This window comes from Strongylocentrotus purpuratus, unplaced genomic scaffold (assembly GCF_000002235.5).
Source record: "Strongylocentrotus purpuratus isolate Spur 01 unplaced genomic scaffold, Spur_5.0 spur5_scaffold_3, whole genome shotgun sequence".
NCBI classification, from domain to species: domain Eukaryota; kingdom Metazoa; phylum Echinodermata; class Echinoidea; order Camarodonta; family Strongylocentrotidae; genus Strongylocentrotus; species Strongylocentrotus purpuratus.
Window position 1 is genome coordinate 4,267,122 of NW_022145609.1, and position 25,685 is coordinate 4,292,806.

The 25,685-nt window shown below is 38.7% G+C and overlaps 2 protein-coding genes across 2 annotated transcripts; both read left to right on the top strand.

The window, feature by feature from the left end:
• The first annotated feature begins 1,542 nt into the window (after nucleotides 1-1,542).
• LOC115928762 (tyrosine-protein kinase receptor Tie-1-like) lies at nucleotides 1,543-3,954 on the top strand. Its single transcript, XM_030996635.1, has 4 exons — nucleotides 1,543-1,561; nucleotides 2,812-3,087; nucleotides 3,531-3,665; nucleotides 3,926-3,954. Exons 1-4 carry the CDS (start codon nucleotides 1,543-1,545, stop codon nucleotides 3,952-3,954), a joined length of 459 nt encoding a protein of 152 aa, XP_030852495.1.
• A 1,832-nt stretch (nucleotides 3,955-5,786) lies between these two features.
• On the top strand, nucleotides 5,787-24,427 carry LOC115928763 (receptor-type tyrosine-protein phosphatase U-like). Its single transcript, XM_030996636.1, has 10 exons — nucleotides 5,787-5,814; nucleotides 6,583-6,711; nucleotides 8,580-8,876; nucleotides 14,763-15,068; nucleotides 15,496-15,566; nucleotides 20,130-20,361; nucleotides 21,075-21,316; nucleotides 21,753-21,822; nucleotides 23,422-23,527; nucleotides 23,990-24,427. Exons 1-10 carry the CDS (start codon nucleotides 5,787-5,789, stop codon nucleotides 24,279-24,281), a joined length of 1,773 nt encoding a protein of 590 aa, XP_030852496.1. The 3' UTR covers nucleotides 24,282-24,427.
• The last annotated feature ends 1,258 nt before the right edge of the window (nucleotides 24,428-25,685 follow it).

Below are 25,685 nucleotides of genomic sequence, written 5' to 3' on the forward strand. Positions count from 1 at the left end.
ATGATTTCAATAGCTATGTATATTTGCATTCTGGATGCATCTTAATGCAGCAGTACGCTTCTTTGATTATAACTGAGTCTTTCAAATGCAGTTTCTGAATGCGTGGAGAAAGATGTACTCTAAAGTTGAATGTATCAAGCAACAGTAAATTTCTGTTCATTTTTTTATGTTGCAGGTGAGGTTGTTCATATCACAGTGCTGACCATACGATACACCAATGTAGGTTCATCTAGTGGTCAGTATCTATGTTACCGCAGTGACCAAGATACAGACGCTACACTATTATTCGGTCGAACGGCACCCATAACAACAGACATATCACCACCACCAGATGTAGGACACTCATTGCCAAACGTCAGACGGGTCATATTCCCTGCAGGAGGTAAATGGGATAATGATGGTTTCGGTCCTTTCTACTGTGAGGCTTCTAAACCTGATCGAGATGTTACAAGGGTTACTACATTTTTCCAACGAAATGATGGTAAGATTATTATTCCACTCATTATGATAATAAGTATAGGATTTCCTTAATTTTGTAACATTTATTTTTCGATGTTTACTAAAAAAAAAAAAGCTTCCTGTAGTGAAGTAGTCAAAGTGAAGTTCCGAGCATATTCCATGTGAGGTCATTATGAAGTCAATTTAAGAAGAAAAAAGTATTGCTATTGATGATTTTGAAATTCATGAATTGTCTGTCAGATATACTGTCTCCTTAAAATCTGAACATATAAATATGACAAATTTGTATAAATTATTAACTGAATTATCAAAAGTAATTACAATTGCATTTCCTTTGCTTCATAGAATGTATAGTGTTATCTTTTATAGAATTAATATTTGTACATGTATATTTCATGTACATGTCCGTCATACATAAATAACCAAAATTATTCTCAGTTCAAATCCTGAATTGCCAATGAATGTAATCAATTAATATCCCAAACACCTGATATCAATGTTTTTTCTGACAGATCAGTATCGCGCTTTGTAAATAGGACGAAATAATTCAAATCAATCACAATTTCAACAGATCTATATATTATATTGTCATGTAGAATAGAGAATCAAACATCATATTTTGTTATGCGAGAAAAGTTGAAATGTCATTGTTGATTATAAGTTGTTATTTCTAAAAAAATCTTCGCAACGCGGCTTTGTTGTAATGATGTTTTTCTATCAATAAACCATTATCTCTTTCTAACAATATAGATTGAGCTTATATTGCATTTTGGAGATTCCTCAAATATTAGAGGAATCTCCTCAATACAAAGATATATCAAGGTTTAACAACAAATCATGAACACCGTCATATTATTACTCATGGAACATCACGGAGTAATCCTCATTGAAAATAATGCATTACTATAGGCCCATTTAAACATGTTTCCAAAACAACAATTTGAAGAATCATCAATTTGTGACTACTATTTACACTACTGGAAAAAAAACCTGTAACAAAACCCGTCAAAGTTTGATCATACCGATTTTGTTTGTGAGTAGTGCGCATGTGCCACTTGTCGGTGCTCTGCTGCATGTGTTAGCATGGAAGCGAGGAGAGTCTGTGAGCGATAATGGGTATCTTACCAAAGGTTGCATTTACACTGCAACAAATTTGTGAAATCTTGGCAGGCGTTAAAAAAACCACACTGCAGGGGAGTGTTTCACAGAGACTAAGATCGATTTAAGTTGGAATCGCACTATGGCAGGCTGTTCATGTCACTATTTCCTCGAACCATTCCTGGCATTGGTTTTTCAAGGAACGTACACATCGCGGTCACAAACCTACATAACTTACATTTTGTTACGGTTAATTATTAAAAGAAAAAATCTAAAGATCATTTCTGATGTTTTTTCCCTCTACTTTTACACTTTGGTTCAGGGCTTGTTTAGGGCAGAAATTGCATTTGCAGTAGTAAGTCCAAGTCTTGAATATAGACAATGTAAGAAACTCTTTTTCTTCAACAATGGACGATCACAAAACCTAAATTCTGTAGATTTGTGAAGTCCCTTGAGAGACCAATGGTGAGAGCGACCATTTTCATGAATGGCCTGCCGTAGTTCAATTCCAACTCTTCGTGAAACACTCCCCAAGAGAGGATTTTTTCGATTTCGATTTTTCTTCGTGTTTTGGGAGAAACACCGGAAAGTAAGAAAAATCAATACATTTTGGTTGCAGTGTAAAAAAAAGGTACTGTGGATTTTTTTTTTGAAAGAAGCGTTTATACCGCAAAACGGTTTACTGAGGATCAGGAGTGAGAGTGATTCATTGCTTACGATGCTTTTGAACATTTAATGCTTGATAATGGCTATTACAAAGATTTGATGCTTTTTACATATATACTGAGAATAAATCTGAAAATACCAGAGTACGATTCTTTTAAGAATAGCACAAAAGTTTCAAAAATTTATCATAAACAAAGGATGCACGGTAATGCGTTAAGTCTGAACATACCCATTTATGTTGATGTTGTTTACTAACATTAACATTGTCAAACAGAAGTCCAAACAGATTTTGATATACACCAGACTAGTTGCGGCCATGTTCTAATATTGAAAATGATCTAAACTTATTATTGAAAAATATCAACAGGAACAAATTTATTCCAATATGCAAGTAAATATTTTTCTATATATATTTCAATATACATGTACATGTATGCAAGGCCTATATAAATGTTTCGTTTCCTTCAGTGAGTAAATAGCTACAGTGCACATGCCATGTACATGTAGGTGCTATATACATGTATTCTTAATGTATTAAAGTTAACCTTTGTTATTTTGTTAATGTATTATTATCATCCCTTTTAACAGCTAAGTTCACATCGAGTGGTGGATTGTTTACAAAGACAGTCAATGTGAATGAGACCGGAGTGATGATCAGCATGACTGATCGTTATAGTCCTGATGTGAGTGACAATGTGATTACTTGGATGAAAGATGGAAGTGAGGTTCTTACATCATTTGGTGGGCAGACTCAGATCAACTTCCCAAACCCAATCCAGACAGCAGACCAAGGAATCTATGAGATCTACTATAAAAACGAGAGGGATCAAAATAGAGGAGGACTATACAGACTCATCGTCAGAGGTACATGTATAAGTCTTTTCCTGCCTTATTCAGACTAGGCTTTAATATTGAAATGGGTCATTTGTTCTCCAAGATAGTTTTGTTTGTTACGATGATGTTAAAAGTCTGGTAGACAGTGTCCAAGTCTGATCATTCGTGATGGCGCGCTATTGTAAGATGGACAGCTCTTACTCTTTTGCAAATTTTATTTCAAAAGATTTATGAGACTTCAAATGATAAAATTCAGATGTGAGGATATTATTATATGTAATGCGATTTGTACATACGGTTAGTTTAAAATACCCGGATGTAAATTCAGGATGTGAAAGAGCCTATGGCATTCACTATTCTACGCTCGAGAACATTGTTTTGTGACAAACGCTACGCTACTTTGTTATGATGTAATCTTTAGTGACAGGTATTTTACTTGATTATTTTTCTCTCTCCCCGATTTCTCATATTAGAATGCCCTGCTGGTAAGTGGGGTCCTCCTGAGTGTTATGGTATCTGTGATAATTGCTACAATGGTGGAGTCTGTGGTGACAAGTCTGGTCTATGTATCTGTCCTAACAACTTCAAGGGAACGAATTGTTTAGACAGTAAGTATAGGCCTTTGGAACTTCACGTAGAATGATGTTTATGTTTATCTGAAAATAGATGAATTGAGGAAGATATTTCTTGTCCTATTCCATTGAAAATGAACAGAGCTATGTACATCTATTTCACATGCACATTTCAAATATGTTGATTCCAGGAGAGCAATCATACTTGAAATGTATCTTAATAAATATTATTTCTTATGCAAGTCTAAAAGTTTAAATTTGACAATGGAACTGTTTTTTTTTCCTTCAGTTTGTAGAAACGATGGCGGAAATCGATTTGGATTGAACTGCGAGTTTAAATGTTCATTCAGGAATGGAGCAGACAGTTGTCATGGGTTTCTTTTTTGCCTACCTGATCCTTATGGATGTTCATGTGACGTCGGTGCCCATGGTCTTGCATGTACCACAAGTAAGTATTCCGATAGTCATTTAATTGTCCTCAAATTATATTAGTGAAAGTATATTCATGTAGGCCATTTATAGCACATACCATAGGGTGACTGGATTCATGGGTGAGGTCAGGGGCAACTCAGTGGACAAAAAAAGAGAAGCAGAAGAAGAAAATAAAAGTGGGGGAAAGAAAAAGAAAAAGAGGAGGAGAAGGAGGATGAGAAGATGAAGATTAATTAAAAAGAAGTTATTTAAACATGCACATTATCTCCTTTCTGCATCTGATGAATGTATTGTATCTGTCCATCTTGATTTTATATTTTGAATTCCTTTGCAGTATGTGATATTGGTTCATATGGTCCAGGATGTTCACAGACATGTCACTGTGCAGGCGGTTCATCATGTAATATCTACAGTGGAATATGTACAGGTGGATGTCAGACTGGCTGGTCTGGGGACAACTGCCAGAGTAAGTCACAGTCAGCAACGATAATAAATGATATGACATAAATGCTTTCCCCCAAATAAGATATAAATCAGAATTTTACATTTACACGCAGCTTTATCATTTTTGTCATTTTGTCATTTTGTTATTTTTTAACCTCGGGTGGTTACTGTATTATACCTGTGGTGTATAAGATAATTCAGTTGTATTTTGTATTTTGTATTTTTGTAGACAAACCCACTTTTAAGATGCGTTTTGGGGACAGCTCCTTCCATATATTCCACTTTCATTAGTATTCGAAGTAGAAGTAGTAGTAGAAGTAGAACACTGGACGACTTCATTGGACAACTTGTTTAGCACTTGTCTAATCTGCCACAAGGTCCATATCATGTTTGGAAATAGAGGAAACGATTTCTTTCTCCTAAAAAAACGAATATATCTAGTAAAAGCCCTGTTAAACGTTAAATTCAAGAATGGGTGATATAATTGCAATCAAAAGTGTAAATAAAAAATTAAATTTCTAGTTACAAGAAAACAATCAAGTTGTTACAACCTAATATTATTTGCACGTAGTAATTGCTAAAGTGTGATTTCTAAAATATTGTTGTTATCAATCCTAGTTCCAGATGAATGTGAAGCCGGTTACTATGGATCTCAATGCACTGATAAATGTCATTGCTTAAATGAGGAACCATGCGATAAAGATACTGGAGAGTGCTCTGAGCAGAAGTGTGCTCTAGGATACAAATTACGCAGTGGCCAGGTCACCTGTCAAGGTAAAATTTTATTTTTCAAAAGGGTGTTGAATTTCCAATATCAAATATTTCTAGTATACAAATATTGACTGCTTTGAGGAGCATGTTGAAACTGTTGCCCAAGGTAATCTTGAAACTGTACTCCGCCTCAACTCAAGAGTTTATTAGATATGACCTCCAAAATCAGCAGTCATTATTTGGTGTACGATACTTGTTTTCCTGCCATTATCGTACACAAACCAAGTTTTTAGCTTGGACCCTTGACCCAACAGTGCCCTTAACCCTAACCCTAAACCTTAAATAAAACCCAATTGCAACCCGAACCCTAACGAATACCTTTGATGAAATACAGCCCGGAACAACTGTCCCAGGAGCAAACGTCTGATCTCCATAGAATACCTACTAGTGCATTACATAGCAATACTCGGCTGTATTTTGTAGCAGAGAGAGAGAGAGATAGCTGTATCCTAGTTGTGACTATTAGTTATCAGGGCCTTTTAGATTGAGTGGACGAGAACACGACTGATCATGCGTGTGAACGTACTCAACTACCCAAGTTGACTACAATTAGAAATATTTTAGATTGCACTCGACGATATACATGCATGCAGCAATAACACTATGAACACGACGGACAAAGAAAGAGGACAAAATATACAGTTCCTCATTCTACCCTCAACAATTGCTGTGGTAGACAAAAGAACATCCCTTCACTGCTATTATGTAAAACTGTGTAGAAAAGGTGAATATGCATGTGACACCTGTTCTACACATTTTTACATAATAGCAGGGAAGGGATGTTCCTTTGTCTACCTGAGGAACTGTATATTTTATGCGCACGCGCCATATACTAGTACCGTACTAGATTTAGGAAAAGCAAGGTTGACGCATTCTCGATCGCCGACTGAGATGACGTGACGCATGCGCAGTGCCTTAAAATGACGTCACACGTTGCAGTCAAAGCTGTCGACGTGCAAATCTTAAAGTCCCTATTGTCTTAGAATGGAGAGTTGCAGCCAGCATAGTTGGTTGTCCACCTGAAAGTAGTAATCGAGAGAACAACAGATTTAGAGGTGGTCCCTGAACTGCTGGCTGCAACAGATTTCTAGTAGTAATGAACCTTCAATTCTAAAGTTAAACTAACCCACAGTGACACGAGTCAGAAGAAAATCTACTCGTTTCACCTGATTGAAATAATTAGATTTTTGTGTTTACAACCCTGTTTCCAGTAGACCCCGGCCAAAGTTATCTTTGCCTTTAGTAATCAGTGATAATCATTGACCAGATGTTTCCCATAAACATGACTTTTGTTTTATTTTTCCAGAGTGTGAAGGGGGTACCTTTGGTTTGGATTGTATTCAGCTATGTCATTGTGCTCCAGAGGCTTGCGAGACGGAGAGGGGTCTTTGCAAGGGACAATGCCTGGATAGCTGGATTGAACCATACTGTCAAAGTAATTATACCCAGCATATTGTGATCTGGTTTGTCTTCTTCTTCTGCTGAAAAACGTTCAGATTAAGAAAACACTTTGGAGTCCATATGAAACTATTTGTGCATGTATTTAATAACGTTTAGCTGTAATTCACAATCTTGCTTAATAGGCTTGTGGAGCAAGTACTTTTACCTTACTTTAATTTAAGCAAATTTACCTGAGCGCTCAATGAGTGTCAGTACTTGGCAGATACCGGCGCTATATAAATGACCATTATTTTTTTTTTTTTTTTTTTTGCTTTTTGTGTAGACACTTGAACATGTACACATAAGTTTACAAACTACGTTGTGTTGTTTCTTTTTATAAAGCCCATTCCATATTTTAAGGAAGTCTCTTTTACCTTACACACGTAGTCAATAGATCCACACAAAACTTCTTGAAATTATTATCGGTTATTGGGAGGTCTTTGTATTTAAATACAAACAGTAGTTCATAAATCATGTGTGATTTGCATACCAGGACTAATGCATTGATAAATATTACGCAATAGGATTTTAAACAAAATAATCAGATTGATATCTCCCCTTGTTTAGGTACACCTGTATGTACATGAACAAGTTTATTTGTGGTAGATTTTTATGATCTTGATTTAATAGTTAGTGATAGAAATACTAATCCAATGAAGTGACTAGGTTGCAATCTGCTATTGCTGTAGACATGCACATTTGTATTTAATGTTTTTTAATTTTGCTTGGTTTGTGACATGAATTTCAAAATCATAAGTAATTGGTCATTCTTTCTATTAAAGGTGAAATTCAAAGAAAATCACAAATATGTCAACTAATGTATCACTAGAAACTGGTAAGCTAACATAATGCCATCGTACAAGTTGTAGCTCAACTACATATCGGGTGATTTATGAAAATAAAAATACAACCACCTCCATAGCAGCTGGGATATACGAGAGATTCGCCGGAAAATTAACGATGTTTTAATGACGTCACTATATGGACCAAGACTGCCCAAGCAGACGACATCCCATAAAGAATGAACATAATTGCAATGCTATTATTTGTCAAATTATAATGAGTTTAGTGTATATAAATGTAATGGCATGTCGAACCATACAAAAGGGGATATGACCCGATTCTGATAATTAAAATCTTTTGCTTGTAAATACACAGGATAGGGGTTAATTAACAATCAAAGAAACCAGACTTTCCAATTGAAAACAACCCGGAATGATATTAAGGACGGCATTTGTTCCCTCTTAAACCGCCGAACATACCGCGGTGGGTGCAGCTGAATATACAATAGCGTCTTATTTTGTTTACAAGCGACACATTCATTTATTTTTGTATCGCTGCATTTGTCATCAAAATAAAACCATGCGCGGGGTTTAGAGTGAGGCAATATATTATACATTTAGCCTGACGGTAGTGAAGTAAGAGAAAGAACTCAAGAGAAGATGAAAACACAGGCACTGAAAATGTGTGAGATGTCATGGGAAATCCTCTGCTTGTGCAAATCATGTCCATACTGTGATCTCACACATCTAAGCAGCGTTCGGAGAGCTCTTCAGGTTATGCCGGGGCTGTATTTAAGCGTTTTGTAATTTATAATAATCATTACTTTGAATGTTTCCAAGCACTGAATTTTGATTACCTTGTCAAATCAAAGTTTCAGATTTGCAATAATGAAAATAAAGTTAGTTTTTAAAATCAATGAATATCTACTTTAAGATAAATAATCCCATTCATATTTTTTTAATATCATGATTGATTAATGTTCTAAAAAGTGCATGTATGATGAAATGCATAGAGCGAGCAGGTTTTGTGTTCAATATTGTGTTTATTATTTAATGTTTTTCTTTTCTTGGTTCTTAACAGGAATATCCAGATTGGTTCCAGTGAGAGTAAACCCATACCAACCATCTAGCTTCACATGTTATGTTGAGGGTATCCCACTACCCGATGCATCCTCAGTTGACCTTTATCGACGTACTGGAAGTACCTATAACAGGACAGGAATCACCAGGAGATCTAGCACTGTCTTAGGGTCAGAACGAGCTGTTGTCTTTGATGTTGATAGTGTGTATCCACATGAAGATGATGGGGGATATGAGTGCAGTCTTATTGTTGAAAGTATAGGCTATCCCAGTATGTCTATTACCAACCCAACCTATGGTGAGCAAACTGTGTGACATTGCTTTATCAATTGTAATTCTGTGAGATACCTGTTTGATAGAAAGTATGAATTTACTTTTTTACATGCATTCTCAGTCATGTTGTCTGCATCCAGGTCGGCCGGGTTACAGGGGATTGCATCAGTTATGTTGTTGGAGGCTATGGGTTTTCTGGACTCTCATGTCTATTGAAGAAGCAGGCACATGCCTTCCCTCGCCATGTATTAACAACAACAACAACAGCTGTTAAAACATAAATGACAACACAACTACACTACCAACCACCACCAACACCACAACAATAACAGCTGTAACAAAGCAACCTCAACAACAGTAACAACATCCTCAAAAGCTGTAACAACATCAACAGACATATATTTCAAAATGTGTGTGAAGCATTCAGTAATACCATGGACCTATTACGGATGGACATTCATCGGTTTCTTAACGAATTCATTGTGATTGTCTCCGTCAATGTCGTCTCAATAACATTCCGTTCATGTTTCTTCACTTTGATCTCATGATGGTCACCGCCAAAAAGCCGGGACAGAATCAAGACACTGATTTTACACATGTTAGTCTATACATGCGCAGAAGATAATTACTTGCCTAAATCATGGAAAATCGATGTGCAGTTCTGGCTTATAATCGGAAATTGTTGTTCCGTGTACTGTATTTTATTTTGAAAAACATGTTGATATACTAGATAGAGGTTATATTTGGATTGGTTGTGATTTAAAATCCCGTTTCCCCCTATTTCCTCATAATATTCTAGAGTTACAACGCACGGGGCTTATAAACAGGCGCGCCGGAAGCAGTTTGGGATGGGGGGGGGGGGACAAACATTCCAGGGGGCTCACCTTCCAGGGGCAGTGACATAACGAGCAAAAACGTTTGGAGGGGGGGGGCAGAAGAAAACTATGCATCACTACCACTCTTACACTTTACATGCAGGCCCCGCGGAACGTTTTTCAAAGTGGATTATTAACGATCAGGTATGGAGTAAATTGGCGTAGGGTCCAGGGCCTGAGCCCCCAGAAGCTCAGAGGGTTTAAGCATTACAATTACGGTAAGATAAGCATATTTAGATACCTTATTTGTGACACTGGCAGGACACTCATTGGCGGAGAGGCCAGGGAGCAGAGCCCCCGGAAGCTCGGGGGTTTTAGGTATTTAATAACGGTCAGATGAGCATTCAGAGCCTTAGGGCACTTGATGGGGTCCGGGGGCGGAGCCCCCGTAAGCTCTAGGGTTTTAGGCATTTAATTACGGTCAGATGAGCATCCAGGGCCCCGCCTTAGGGCCCTTAATTGGGGGGGGGGGTCCAGGGGGCAGATTACCCCCAGATTACCACCCCCCCCCCCGCATCAGTACGCCAGCGTTCAGGGGCTCATGATCTTCTCACCCCTATAACAAAAAAAAAGACACGCCCCATTCTCTCACAATATGTCCACGATTTGCGCGTATCGCTATTATAAAAACCTCCGTTGATAAATATAGGTAGCATGCGCAATGTTTAGGAAATTTAATTCCTGCCAACTTTCCTTTTCTTTGAATGGAATTTTATACGTCATTTAAGTCAGGTTTTTATTATTGTTACGTTCTTTTGGGTTAAAATACAAACCATCTTAACTCCTTTACTGTTTTTTTTTTTTAGAGGGGGGGGGGCGTTTTTTGGTGGGCAAAAATGCGTTTTGCCCCCCACTTTTTTGACTGGGGGGCAACTGCCCCCCCTGCACCCCCCCCCCCCCCCCACTTCCGGCGCCTATGCTTAAAATAAAGATCATGGCCTTCTAATTGTTTTATAAGGTCATGGGTGTGTGCGAAAGTGTGCAAATCAGTAATAATACATTTAATATCACCAAAATCGTCTGCTTTTCAACTTTGCTGCTCCCCCTTGGGGATGTTTTTATTTAAGACACACTCTTACAGAGCACACCATCCAAACAAAACCCAAGAGAAGGAAACTGCTCCTTTGTCAATGACCAAAAATGCTTACGTAGACGTTATTGTTAAAACAGCAGCATGTTCTCATTAAGATGCACATAATCAGAAGGCGGTGACTATCATTGGATCAAAGAAAGAATCACGTCGAATTTCCATCCGTAATAGGTCCATGGTAATACAAACAAATGGCTGAGCTTAGGGGGCATACTGAATAAACTACTATCTATTAATATTAAAAGATACTAAATTACAAATTCATAATGACTTTTGTTGATTATCACATATCTTTTGACTTGTTGATGTATATTAATGTCATATATAAATTTATCTATATATTTATATTACTTTTGTTCTACCTCAGTGCTAAGCTCCACCTCTAAAAAAAGCCTCCAAAAGTAAATGACTTTTGTGACATCATTATGCCAGTCAGTCATCAGTCAGCTAAATAGATGAACAAAAGACATTGGTACGTCCCTTCCCATCAACTGACCAACTGTTCACAAAAGACGGTGGTATGTCCTCACCCACTGAGAAACTTATTGCATTAGCATTGCATGTTTTCATATAATAGCCCATTTAAACCTTTCTTTGCATGGTGTTGCTTGGGTATTTCTGACATAGCAGCTGCCTAAAATGTAATTGAATTGTGTGAGTAAGCATTGTATAAAAACATGCAATGCTATAGTGAACAGGTGGTCAGTTGATGGGAAGGGACATACCAATGTCTTTTGTCCCTCTAGCTCACTGATGAATGACTGACATGATATGACATAAACTTACATTAAAAAGACAAAAGATATGTGATGTATACATTATATAATTACAGATCAACAAATGTCAACATGAATTTGTAATTTAGTAACCCTTTAACATGGAATGTATGTTCTTATATTGATATAGTTGTTTCTACATGCACGTCGCCATCTGTACATTGACCAATACATCAGCCCTGCATGTGAATTAATCAATGAACTTTATATTTTAATATGTGATATTCTGGGCTTATCAGGAAGCTGTAATGAATGGAGATACCGTCTCGAAAGAATTTTCCGAGGGAAAATTATTCAAGATTAACCTGGCTTAACAAAAAGAAATGTAACCCTCTCCAGCCATCATTTCCATCAACAGCTGTCCATATCAATGCACAGTCCCTCTCTGGCATTCCAAATAGTACGAAATGTTACGCAACGCCATCTGCTTCCCTAAGTTCTCTATTCACTCGTTTGCAAAAATATCCAAGCATCGGGCTTTGAAGCCATGAGTGGCACCGGAAGATGTATTTATGTATAACATATAAAATGCAGAATTCACAACATTATGACCAATGCAACTTTCTATTAGTCATCAAATGCGTTTTCCGTTCTCGGATAGCTCTACAGAAGACATGGCCATTTTAACCAGCGAAATCGACCAAGGAAATCATGAGTTAGAGCGAATGAAAGATTTTCATAATCATGATTTTCTCATCTAATTATTGACATTTTTCGAAAATTTCCGAAATTTGTACATAGCTAGGAAGGTAGTCCAAAGGTTTATCTTCCTAAAGAACTAAATGAAATTGTGTTATATGTTTGCGCATTTATTGATTTAGGGCTAGAAGTTGTCAAGTTAGCACCACTATTCACCCAAAGTACGGGCCGGTGTGACGGCGTTTAGTGTGACTGGCGGATCGTGTTCGCGGAACAAAATTCGCCGGCAGATATTGTTCCCGTCACAAAATCTGCCGGCAGATATTGTAACCCACCACGCAGAGTGGCTGGCAGATAGTGTTCCGTTTTGCAGCTATCGTTCCATTCTGAAGGTATCGTTTTTATGAGTGGTATACGGTCTCCGCTTGCTGCATGCATGCATGCATGCTGGCTAGGCTGCGTGCGATTGCAATTGGGTGTAGTGCGTGCGCGCTAATGTTGTGCCTGGTCCCAGGGCCAGGACCAGGACCAGGGTACGCTCTAATTGATGTGATGAGTATAAGTCTTGGTTTAGGAATGAGGTCAGTAAGAACGGTAGGGAGCATAGAAAAGAAGTGCTTATAATAGAAGTTGAGTGTTTATTAGGTCTATATTGTTTTATTAGCTTATAAATCTATTTTTAAAGAAATGATCGAAGCCGTTGATAATTTCTATTTCTTGCAATTTATCATATAAAATCAAAGGAATCTGTTTGGTTGTTTTTTTGTTTTTTTGTTTTTTTTTTGGGGGGGGGCTTACCAATGTTTAAAACGCTACTATGGGAGTCAGGTTGTTTTATTCTAAAAGGTTTTCTTGGCTAACAAATGCAGTAATACAAAAGTTTGAAAGATTCCAAACAAACACGTCAATTTGCTCTGACCAATCATGACCCTTCCCATATCTGCCTTCATTTTAGTTATAAATGAAAAGAAAGAAAATGAAAAAGCACAGAGACTGGATCACAGGAAAAAATGTTTAATGAAATGAAATAAATACGTAATTAAATTATGATTTATTTCTGTTAAAACAGCAGTTGGGGAGGAGGTCTTATGTATAGGCCTCTAGAGGCCATTAGACCCACTCTGGCATAAATAAAACAAAAAATGCCAAAATGTCAATTATGCTGGTTTTAACATAAAATTAGAACGATGGACAAGAAGAATGGACAAGAAGAAAGAGAGACAACAAGGCTTTGTCGCCTGTGGGCGTCAATGCAATACAGGGGGGGATGCTTTTCGGAATAGCCTACAGATTCGATGTCCAATACGAACAAATCAGACAATTTAAGTCTAGCAATCCGCCATGTTATTCACGATAGAATTATCAGACCATGTCCTGTAGCCACTAGCGTACCTATGGGGGGGGGAAGGGGCCGGATTGCCCCCCCCCCCCCCCCCGATGAAAAAGAAAGAGAACGAAAAGAAGAAAAGAGAAAAGGAAAAGAAAGGAAGGAAAAAGAAAAAGAAAAAAGAAGAAAAGAGAAAAGGGAAACGAAAGGAAAGAAAAAGAAAAAGAAAAGAAGAAAAAGGGAAAGAAAGGAAGAAAAAGAGAAAGAAAAAAGGAGAGAGAGAGAGAGAGAGAGAGAAAAAAAATGAAAGAAGTAGGGAAGGAAAGAGGAAAAGAGTGACGCATTTGCCGACAGAAATTTTGAAGGGCTTCATAAGCCCAGTTCCTGTCACTGTTGAGGGAAAAATCAGTTCGTAATGCCTCGCGCTCGCATGATTATTTTTTATCACTGATATGTGGATTCAGATACAAAAAGGGGGCTAATTACTTTTTTGTATTTGTTTTCAGGTCGATCACGATGTAGAAACAAATTAGTTGCATGTTTCAATATTATAGGGGGTAATGATTACTTCAAAAGGTTTTTTAATTTGATAAGAGCCTAATTAAACCATGGAATAATTAACATTTAGGATAGGGAAGGAGGGTGGTAGATGCTATGCATTTGTTAATCGGCAAATTTGGATGACGTCGCACCCTTAAAAGTTGGCAGCAAATTTGGGTGTCACACCCCTAACCCTAACCCCCCCCCCCCCCCCTGACGCGGTATGCCAGGTTCGCCACTGCCTGTAGCTATATAGGAACAAAATCCGCCAATGCACATTTTTTGTTTTGTAATGTTCTTTAGCGGGTACGATATCCGCTGCTGATCACGATATCTGCTAGGCAGATTTTGTTCCGAGAACACGATCCGCCAAGGTAACAAGATCTGCCGTCACACCGGCAAAGCAAAAGCCGCCGTGCTCGCTGGGCTGGGCTGTGTGTGGAAAGGGAGGACTTAGTGCTACTAGGGATCTGTAAGGTTTTGGAGGGGGATTAAGTGGATTACGGTAGGGGAAACAAAAGACGCGCGGTGCCACGGATGACTTCAAAGGGGCCTCTTGGACGGGATCTCCATTCATTACAGCTTCCTGGTGTGTCAGTGATTTTGACGGTATTTCAATAACTTATTATATTAAGTATTACTGTCTCTGTTTGTTTTTGTTCAGTTCTGCCAGTCATTGATATAGCACCAGTGATAGTGAGTACTACGTCAACTACAGTTGGTCTTCTATGGAATGCATGGTCTGAAGAAGATGACATAGGTGATCCTGCTCTGGTAGGATATGATGTCTTTGTAAAGAAGGATGGTGACTGGGATACCGATCAGAGAGTAGACCCACTCACAACATCAGCCATCGTTAGTAACCTGACACCCGACACAGATTACAGGTTTCGCGTAGCAGCAGTGAGGGAAGGAACAGGTGGAACAGGACCAGAGTCTCCTAGGAGCGACACAATAACTCTCTGTAGAAGTAAGTTATGCTCAGAAGAAAAATAATTGAGTGGGTTGGAGTTATACATTTGTTTACAGGTACATTGTTTTTGCGTTTTAGTAATTGATTTGTACATTTAGATGTACATTTGGGATATTAATGCCCTTTTCATTGATTGAATGCACTTTCCATTGAAATGGTTTACTTATCTAGTTTTTTTTTAGTAAAGTATGTACAAAGAGATGTTTGTATTTTAAATGTTCCATACATTCTATGTTTTATTTTTTTATCTTTATAAATTGTGACACGGACAATTTCTTTTACAAAGCATGCGTTTCCCTACAAATATGTTTATTATGCCCTTCATTTTGTTTGGCTCAACGGTAGTTTCATGTTCGACTTTTAATCTAAAACTACATGAAGTGTCCAAGCCATTTAGTATATTGTGTATACTTTAAACCTTCAGAACCCAGTGCTTCCCCAACTGGACTACAAGTTTCAGCCATCAACCCTAAAGAGCTAGAGGTGACATGGGAGGTATGAACTGTTTTAAGAATAACGGTTTGGTCGCTTCGTGAAATGTAGTTGGATGAAAAGACTCGTCCAGAGCACAAAATGTATAACTGTTACTAGTCATACTTTTATTACATTCTGGTAGAACCGCCAGGCGCGGATCCAGGGGGGGGGGCCGAGCGGGCCTTGGCCCCCCCCCCCCGCAAAAAAAAAAAAAAAAAAAAAAAAAGAGAGAGAAGAAAGGAAAAGAAGGGAAAGAGAAAGAGGAGAGAAAGGGAAAGAAAGAAGAAGAAGAAGAAGAATAAAGAAAAGGGGAAAGAAGGAGATCGGGGGGGACCGAAAGGGCCTTTCCTCCCAGGCTGTTGACCCCCCCCCCCCCCCCCCCTCCAATTAAAAAAATAAGAGAGAAGGAAGGAAAGGGAAAGAAAAAAGGAAAAGAGGAGATACTGGCGTACTAATAGAGGGGGCTTTGGGAAATCAAATTCAAACGTGGTTTATTTATAATTCCACAACGGTGGATTACAAATAATGCTGAAATGACATAATTTCCGAGATTTGTCCTCACTTTTTAGTAAATTATACGTTTGTATATGTGTTTGTTGGAAATTGACAATTCCTAAATTTACAGCCAGGCACGAAATATGATTCTTGAGATTCCTACATGTCAGGGCCCGAGGTACGGCAGGGATCGGGAGCCTCGAGCTCCCTCCCCCCCCCCCCCCCCCCCCCCCCACTTTATTTGAAAAAGTATATTAAAGAGAAAAAAAATAGAATGAGCGCAAGAAAGAACGAATAGTTAACTGCCAGTGTTAAAAAATTAGTCATCAAAATATGCTCATCTGACCGTGATTAAATGCCTAAAACCCTTAAGCTTCCGGGGCTCTGCCCCTGGATTCCACCTAGGGCGCTACGGCAGGCCCTTAGATGCTCATCTGACGGTAATTTAATGCCTAAAACCCCGCTTTTGGGGGGATCCGCCCCTGGACCCCACGCCAAATAGTGACCTGCCAGTGTCACAAAATAATAGGTATTAAAAAAAAATGATCATCTGACCTTAATTAAACGCCTAAAACCCCTGAGCTTCCGGAGCCGGACAAGTTATCAAAATGTGTTTATCTGACCGCAGGCGCGTAGCCAGCCAGGGGGGGGGGGGTCCCCAAATTGGAAGAGGACGTAGAAAGTAAAAGGAGCAGACAAAGAAAATCTTTGAAATTCAGACAAGGATTAAGAGTATAGAGAACGGTACAACGTATCGTCTTCTTTCTCTAATAATTTAATGAAACGTCAAAGCTTCGCGCAGGAGGGGAGGGGGGGGGGGGGGACTGAATTCAGACAAGGATTAAGAACGAGAACGGTACAGTGAATCGTCTTCTTTCTCTTATAATCTTATGAAACGTCAAAGCTTTTGCGCGGGAGGGGGGAACCTGAATTCAGACGAGGATTCAGAGGCGAGAACGGTAATAATAATCTTTAATGAAACGTAAAAGCTTCCGCGTTTTGCGCGAGGTTGGAGGGGGAACTAAATTCCGACGAGGATTATTTTCGAGAACGGTACAACGAATCTTCTTTTTTCTCTATTGATTTAATGAAAATTAAAAGCTTCCGCGCGGGGGGGGGGGAACCTGAATTCAAACGAGGATTAAGATTCGAGAACTGTACAGCCAATCGTCTTCTTTCTCTCATAATCTTATGGGAGGGGGGGGGACCTGAATTCAGACGAGGATTAAGAGTCGAGAACGGTACAACGAATCGTCTTCTTTCTCTAATGATTAAATGAAAAGCTTCCGCGCTTCGCGCGGGAGGGGGGGGGGGAACCTGAATTCTGACGAGGATTAAGAGTCGAGAACCCTACAACGAATCGTATTCTTTCTTTAATAGTTTAATGAAACGTCAAAGCTTCCGCGCTTCGCGCGGGAGGGGAAAAACTAAATTCAGATGAAGATTTTGAGTCGAGAACGGTACAACGAATCGTCTTCTTTCTCTCATAATCTTATGAAACTTAAAAGCTTCCGCGCTTCGCGCGGGAGGAGGGGGGGGGAACCTGAATTCAGACGAGGATTAAGAGTCGAGAACGGTACAACGAATCGTCTTCTTTCTCTAATGATTTAATGAAACGTAAAAGTTTCCGCGCTTCGCGCGGGAGGGGGGGGGGGAACCTGAATTCAGACGAGGATTATGAGTCGAGAACTCTACAACGAATCGTCTTCTTTCTCTCATAATCTTATAACACTCAAAAGCTTGGGGGGGACCTGAATTCAGATGAGGATTAAGAGTCGAGAACTCTACAACGAATCGTATTATTTCTTTAATAGTTTTAATGAAACTTCAAAGCTTCCGCGCCTCGCGCAGGAGGGGGAGGGGGGGGGACTGAATTTAGACGAGGATTAAGAGTCGAGAACGGTACGAGTCGTCTTCTTTCTCTAATGATTTAATGAAACGTAAAAGCTTCCGCGCTTCGCTCGTGAGGGGGAACCTGAATTCAGACGAGGATTAAGAGTCGAGAACTCTACAACGAATCGTCTTCTTTCTCTAATAATTTAATAAAACGTAAAATTTTCCGCGCTTTGCGCGGGATGGGGAAAAACTAAATTCAGACGCGGATTAAGAGTCGAGAACGGTACAACGAATCGTCTTCTTTCTTTAATAGTTTAATGAAGCGTCAAAGCTTCCGCGCTTCGCGCAGGAGGGGGAGGGGGGCTGAATTTAGACAAGGATTAAGAGTCGAGAACTCTACAATGAATCGTCTTCTTTCGCTAATAATTTAATTAAACGTAAAAGCTTCCGCGCTTCGCGCAGGACGGGGGGGGGCTGAATTACGACAAGGATTAAGAGTCGAGAACTCTACAACGAATCGTCTTCTTTCTCTAATAATTTAATAAATCGTAAAATTTTTCGCGCTTCGCGCGGGAGCGGAAAAACTAAATTCAGACGAAGATTTTGAGTCGAGACCGGTACAACGAATCGTCTTCTTTCTCTAATAATTTAATGAAACGTCAAAGCTTCCGCGTTTCGTGGAGGAGGGTGGGGGAAAACTCGCCCCTCTCTGCACCGACCCCCCCCCCCTCCGCATTACGTCACTGTTGGTCATCGTTACGTACCAATATTTGGCTCGCATAATTTCAAATTTGGGCCCCCCCCCCCCCCTAAGAAATCCTGGATCCGCGCCTGAGAACCGCATCGTTATATGTGATATGAAGCTGGCAAAAACACTTACAACCTTATTAAGATTTAATTGTACCTATATTTTCGTCAAGATATGTCAAATAAGAACTCCTCCACGCCACTGACTATTTGTGAATATTTCTTTACGTACCTCAACAGTTGACTAAATTAAATAGATCTTGTGTAAAAAATCCAAACAAAATCAAAAGAGTACCAATTTGTTTTGTTTGCTAGTTGCAAGTTAGAGCTATTGGGTTTATGAAATGAAGTTTTTATTTTATTTTACAGAAGGAAGCAAATATAAATATGTTTTGTAATCAAGAGATTCTTGTTTAGCAGGACCATATAGCAGCTTTCTTATTAAAGCGAAAAACTGTAGATTAAAAAAACAAGATAACGGCTCATAGTTTTGTTTATTAGTGTGAAAGTAACTTCTTTTATGGGGTCTATTCGCTATTCGTAAGGACCGCTATTCATAAGGTCCGCTATTCATAAGGACCGCTATTCATAACGTGGAAATTCCCGTACTTCCTGGTCCGCTATTCATAATGGTAAAAGAGGGTCACTATTCATAAAGAAATAAGGTTCGTTAATCATAAGGACCGCTATTCATAACGTGAGATGAGGACCGCTATTCATAATATGAAATCAGCGTCGCTATTCATAATACAAGAAGAGGGTCGCTATTCATAATACGAAATGAGGTTCATTACTCATAAGGGTCGCTATTCATAACACGAGAAGAGGGTCGCTATTCATAATACGAAATGAGGGTCGCTATTCATAATAGGAGTAGGGGGTCGCTTTTCATAAAACGAAATGAGGGTCGCTATTCATTATAGGAGTAGGGGGTCGCTATTCATAATAGGAGAAGAGGGTCGCTATTCATAATACGAAATGAGGGTCTCTATTCATAATAGGAGAAGAGGGTCGCTATTCATAATACGAAATGAGGTTCGCTATTCATAATAGGAGACGAGGGTCGATATTCATAATACGAAATGAGGGTCGTTATTTATAATAGGAGTAGAGGGTCGCTATTCATAATAGCGACCCTCATTTCTTTTCATGAATAGCGACCCTCTTTCTGTGTTATGAATAGCGACCCTTTTGTAATATTATGAATAGGGACCCTTATGAATTCCGACCCCAATTTTATATTATGAATAGCAACCCTCTTCTACTATTATGAATACCGACCCTCTTGTTTGATTATGAATAGCGGTCCTTATGAATAATGACCCTTATGAATAATGACCCTTTTCTCCAATTATGAAAAGCGGACCTTATGAATAGCGGTCCTTACGAATACCGGACCTTATGAATAGACAACCTAATGAATAGCGGTCCTTACGAATAGCGGCATTGACCATCTTTTATGTGGTTGTGCTGCATGTAATATGAATTTGCTTTTTAATATTTCAGCATATCCCCTCGGAATCAGCAGAATGCAGGAGTGGCGTGACCTATTATACGTTATACTACGCTCCCTCTGGTTCACCTTCTTCAAACTCTATCTTGGTTTTTCGTGACACTAGCTCCTACACGGTAAGAGGATTAGACACCTATCTGGACTATACCATTCAATTGACTGCATCAAATAAAGACGAGGAGGGTGACAGGAGCAGTGAGACTATCGTCAAAACGATTGAAGAAGGTTGGTGTTAATCTTAGGATGTATTTTTTCGTGAGAGTAAGGAAGTTGTTGCTTTGCTTTTCTAAGTGAAGCAGTTAATATTCCTGTAGATATTTTTGTTACAACCTTCGTCCAACATGATTTGTTTTTTTCGGTTGATACTTCTTTTGGTTCATTACTTTCAGTTTCATCTAAAACTTTAATTGATCTTAATAGAGTGGGAATCATTCATTCTGCTAGCTTGCAAACTGTTTGGTTCGTATACTGCTAATTCATTAAACTTAATTCGAGGACTACAGTTTGTTAGAATCAGACCTCGGTATAACTTCTTTGTTAAACTCAATGAGTATGTTTAATTCCAGCGTCGGGTTAAATGTTAGTGGAGTGAGATATCAGAGGAGATCGAGAGCAATGAAATCTGTATATATATCTGTAGCAGTATTTGTATACTAAATTACTTTGCCTGCACAATATAAATCATATACATGACTCTTTGATGCATTAGATTACTATTTCCTTTATGTCATTACATTTTCATTGTGATTCAAACCCCAATGTAATTTCATACACAGTCGCTTTAATTGCAATTGAAATAGATTTTTTTTTCTGGAATTAGACATTGTACTAACCTATTAAAACGAGAGTAACCAAAGTAATTGATATTCCGGAATATCAATACACAAGTCTACCATATTTCAGCGTGACATTGTTATAAACCATTTTCTTCTAATCAGTCGCGCCTGCTCCTATCAATGTGGCTATACCACAGAGTACTACAAGCTCCTTCACTCTATCCTGGTCTACTCCTCTACCATCCAACATCAATGGTAACATCCAGAAGTATATCATCCGCTTCAAGCAAACTGATCCCGTACTTGTTGATGGTGACTATAAGTCAGAGGAAGTATTGAACGGTGCGTTTGAAGGAGAGCATACTGTGGTAGACCTACCCCGTGAAATCAACTATACAGTTCAGGTAAGATATCTTGATATCAATCCTTAGGACCCAACGTTTAAGGGAATATTCAATCTCTTCATATTTTAGTACAAGCTTTTCCTATTTAGAACATTTTAGTTTGAGCTGTTATCCTAATCGTTTTTGGAGAAACTATATACTTTGGGATGAAATCACGAAGTGATTCTTTTTTTTAATTGTGCCATTTATGTAGCAAGCATTCCCCAATTACATGCATGATACTGCATTAAACGAAATTACATTTGAATGCTTTAATAGCATCTAAATACATGTATTTAACTGTTGTTATGCGGTCGCTTATGATAGTTGTATTTTCTCCAGGACATGAATATCTATAATTAAGATTGAAACAATTCTTTTGTGTGTCTTGTGTGTGGACGATGTTTGTATCGCCGTTATTGCTACAACACTATATTCTTATTTTCATGTTTGTCAGGTCCAAACTGTCAATGGAGCTGGTTCTAGCAATTGGTCCGAGCCCGTGAATGCAAAGACCATCCTCTCAGGTAAGAGCATGAAACAAATTAAACTTGTTTTACCCTGAATGTCATACTTAAAAACATTGTGTAGGTAATGTGGTTTTCCAAAGGATGTAAAAGTAAAGTGCATTCGGCATTATAATTAAGTGTTCCTTTATATTCGTGTGTTCTATATTAGTCCTGTTCTTTATATGGATGCTTTTATGCGATTTATTTTTCCTTTTTTCATACAAGTGTGCCTTGAGCATTTGATTTCAAGAAAATAACGCGCCTTACAAATCTCATGTATTATTATTATTATTAAATACTAGCTACATGTCAAACTAAAGTCAGTTTGTAACCTTAATAAGTATGTATATAAGTTTGTAGCTTATCAGCGTTCTTTACATATTGATCCTAATATTACTCCTTATTCTCTGTTTGATTGGCTGAGAAAGTTGAATAGTCTGCATTAATCATGTATAGTTTAATATAAGGAGAAATGGAATGTATACATTTTTCTAAAACATTTCTTTGTTACAAGTTTTTGTGAAACTTTATGAGACAATAAGAAAAGTTGTCATTTATGGAAGTAAAAATAATTCACACTGTTGCTAATAAAGATGGAATATTATTTGTTTACCCCATTTTATGGAATTATTTTGACAATGATTTATTCCTAATAGATCTAGAAAATAGTATACATTCTCAGGTTTTATTGAATAATAATTTGCTAGTGTTTGTTTTGCGTGACTGCTAAAGCATGTGTATGCTACTATGCTTATCAACTAGGGGACCTATGCCCTTAAGTAAAAAATGACAGTAATGAGGATTAATGCCCCACAAAAGGGCACTTATATAGTCGACACGGTTTTGATCCTGGGGCCTCACAGTTACGAGGCTATTGCTTTGCCACTGAACCATGAATGTACGCAGTGGGTGGGGGGGAGGGTAGGGGGCAGTTCCCACAAAAAAAAGTGCAATAAATTATCAATAATTCATTGAATTTTCCCCCGGTCCCCAACAGAAAAACATCTTTTGTGTGCCCATGCTTTGAGCCATAAAGCATGGCTGTACAGAAGATTTGTTTATGTTGGGGACCGGGGTAAAATGCAATAAATTGTGTTGTCGTTAAAGGCTGAAATAGCGAATATTTACATGTTCAAACTTGGGTACCGTATAAATCATTCCTCGACCCTCTCATTGTTTGCTTATTTATTTAATGATGCGTGTAATTTGAATCTGCAATCACACTCAAAAAGATATGTTTATGCAGATGATACATTTATATTTAATAATGATGTTAATTTTACTCAAGTTAAGATTAATTTACAAGATGATTATGATCTTATTGTTAAATGGTTTGAAATTAATGGCATGCATATACACCCGGATAAAACAGAGGTCAGTGCTTTTGGCTCTAAAAGTTAGACTTCTTTTTTGTTGGGGGGTTCGTGTATTTGTATGTTGCAGCAGGGCGTCATTGTAAAGTAGTTTTTTAACTGAATGACCTACACTGCTCGATAAAATAGACACGAATAAATAAATGAATAAACAAAATCAAGAAAAACTTTGTAAAACGGACCAACAAAATGTATACCTCATTACAGCATAATTACATTTATGTGATTTTTGTTTGTGCTAAAGGTGATGATAGTGGTACCAGGAAACCACTAAGTGCTGTGATAGGGGGTGTGATAGTACCCATCGTTCTCATCGCAATACTACTAATTACTTTGGTGATGTATAGAAGGTAAGTTAACTCAACTACAGTAGAACAATTAAAAGTGAAGTCCATGCCACTATATGGTAACATTTTTACAAATATAGATATGAATTTATTTATCTAAAGGGAGCCAAAACGATAATTGATAAAGCGATTGCAGGATTATCCTATTCTAAAGGCCCTTAAAATACAGTATATTCATACAATGAATGGTTTATAATGATTTTGTTTTGAATGTTATAAGGGACATCCACAATCATACGCAGTGAGCTGTTATGCTCATCAGGGACCATTCCCACCTCACTTTTATCTGAACTTTGTGTGCGTGTGGGTGTATGTGGGGGTGCGCGCGCGCGTGTGTGTGTGTGTGTGTGTGTGCGCGTATGTGTGTGTGAGCGTGCGTGCGCGTGTGCGTGTGTACCTGAATCTCAATGGTATTACAAAGAAGGAGGAACTTAGTGCGTTTTTATTATTGAATTTCACTTCCAGGATCAAACAAAGACGTTTAGAGACTGAACCAGCCGCGTCCCCACCAAACAATGCACGTGAGACCTCACCAAAGTATGAGAACCCTGTATTTGATGACTCAAAGCAAGACCCCAATACCTACGAAGACCGGAATGCTGATACCCATGTCTACCAAGATCTTAATACAGATACCCCAAACTACCAGAATCTTACCGACCCCCATACGTATCAAGATCTAAAGAAACCCAACACCGACGTTACCTATCTAGAAGCCATAACATCAGATCCGGGAGACACTTACGAAGAAATATAGAGGGAGCTCTAGCGAGGCAGAGGCTTGTGTATGGTGCCAGCATTGATACATGCTGGATCAACAATAATGAACATGTTATGCAATACACAGAGTTGGTAATATTTATCATGGTGCTCATACTTCCTTACTATGTGCTCATACTACGGTAGTACATCAAGCTCATCAAATCACTACCATCTAAACACTGTAAATTGGATCCAATTCCCACGTGGCTCTTGAAGGACACCCTTGACGAACTCCTCCCTGTTATCACCAAGATGTTTAATCTCTCCTTGTCTTCTGGTCATGTCCCGGAATCATTTAAAACATCCCTACTCCTTCCTCTTCTCAAGAAGCCGAACCTTGATCCAAATGGACTGAACAACTACAGGCCCATTGCAAATCTACCTTTCCTAGATAAGGTCTTGGAGAGGATTGTGGCTGCTCAGCTGAAGGCCCACCTCGAGAGATTTGGCATGCTTCCTGTTCATCAATCTGCTTACAGGAACCACCATTCAACAGAAACTGCTACGGTTAAAGTCCTGAACGATCTTCTCCTGGCCATAGACAAGGGTAATGAAGCCGTGCTCATCCTCCTGGATTATACGGCTGCATTTGACACCATCGACCATACCCTGTTACTTCATCGCCTGGAAAATGACTTTTTCATCACCGGAACTGTGCTTGATTGGATACGCTCATATCTCCACAATCGCAGTCAACGTGTGATCATCAACGACACGCCTTCTGCAACATTTCCACTGATCTGCGGCGTTCCTCAAGGTTCCGTAATCGGCCCACTTCTCTTCGTTCTCTACACCAGCCCACTGTCTAAGGTCATTAACTCTCACCATGGGATTCAACATGCGATGTACGCTGACGACACTCAGATTTATATAACTCTTAAGCCTAACGGGAAGGATGATGCGACTCGGAAACTCAGCAGTTGCCTTGAAGACATTAGGTTCTGGTCTTCTAACAATAGACTTTGCCTTAATGAACGAAAATCTGAAATGATCCACATTACTTCCAAATTCAGAAACACCGATTCCTTCCCCGACTTGGTTACCAGAGATGGCTCACTGAAGGGTAGTGAATACGTTCGAGACCTGGGTGTTTTAATCGACAAAAATCTTACTTTTCAACAGCACATTAAAAACGTATGTAAATCGGCATCTTTTGGAATCTTCAAAATTGGGAAAATTAGGAAACTACTTGACCGGCCCACAACTGCAAAATTAACCCATGCATTTGTATCCTCCCACCTTGATTATTGTAATTCAATTTTTTCTGGTCTTCCGCAATCGTCCCTACTTCCACTTCAAAGAATTCAGAATACTGCTGCAAGGCTTGTTACTCTCTCGAGAAAGTTTGAGCACATAACCCCAATATTGCGTTCTCTTCATTGGCTTCCCATACACCATC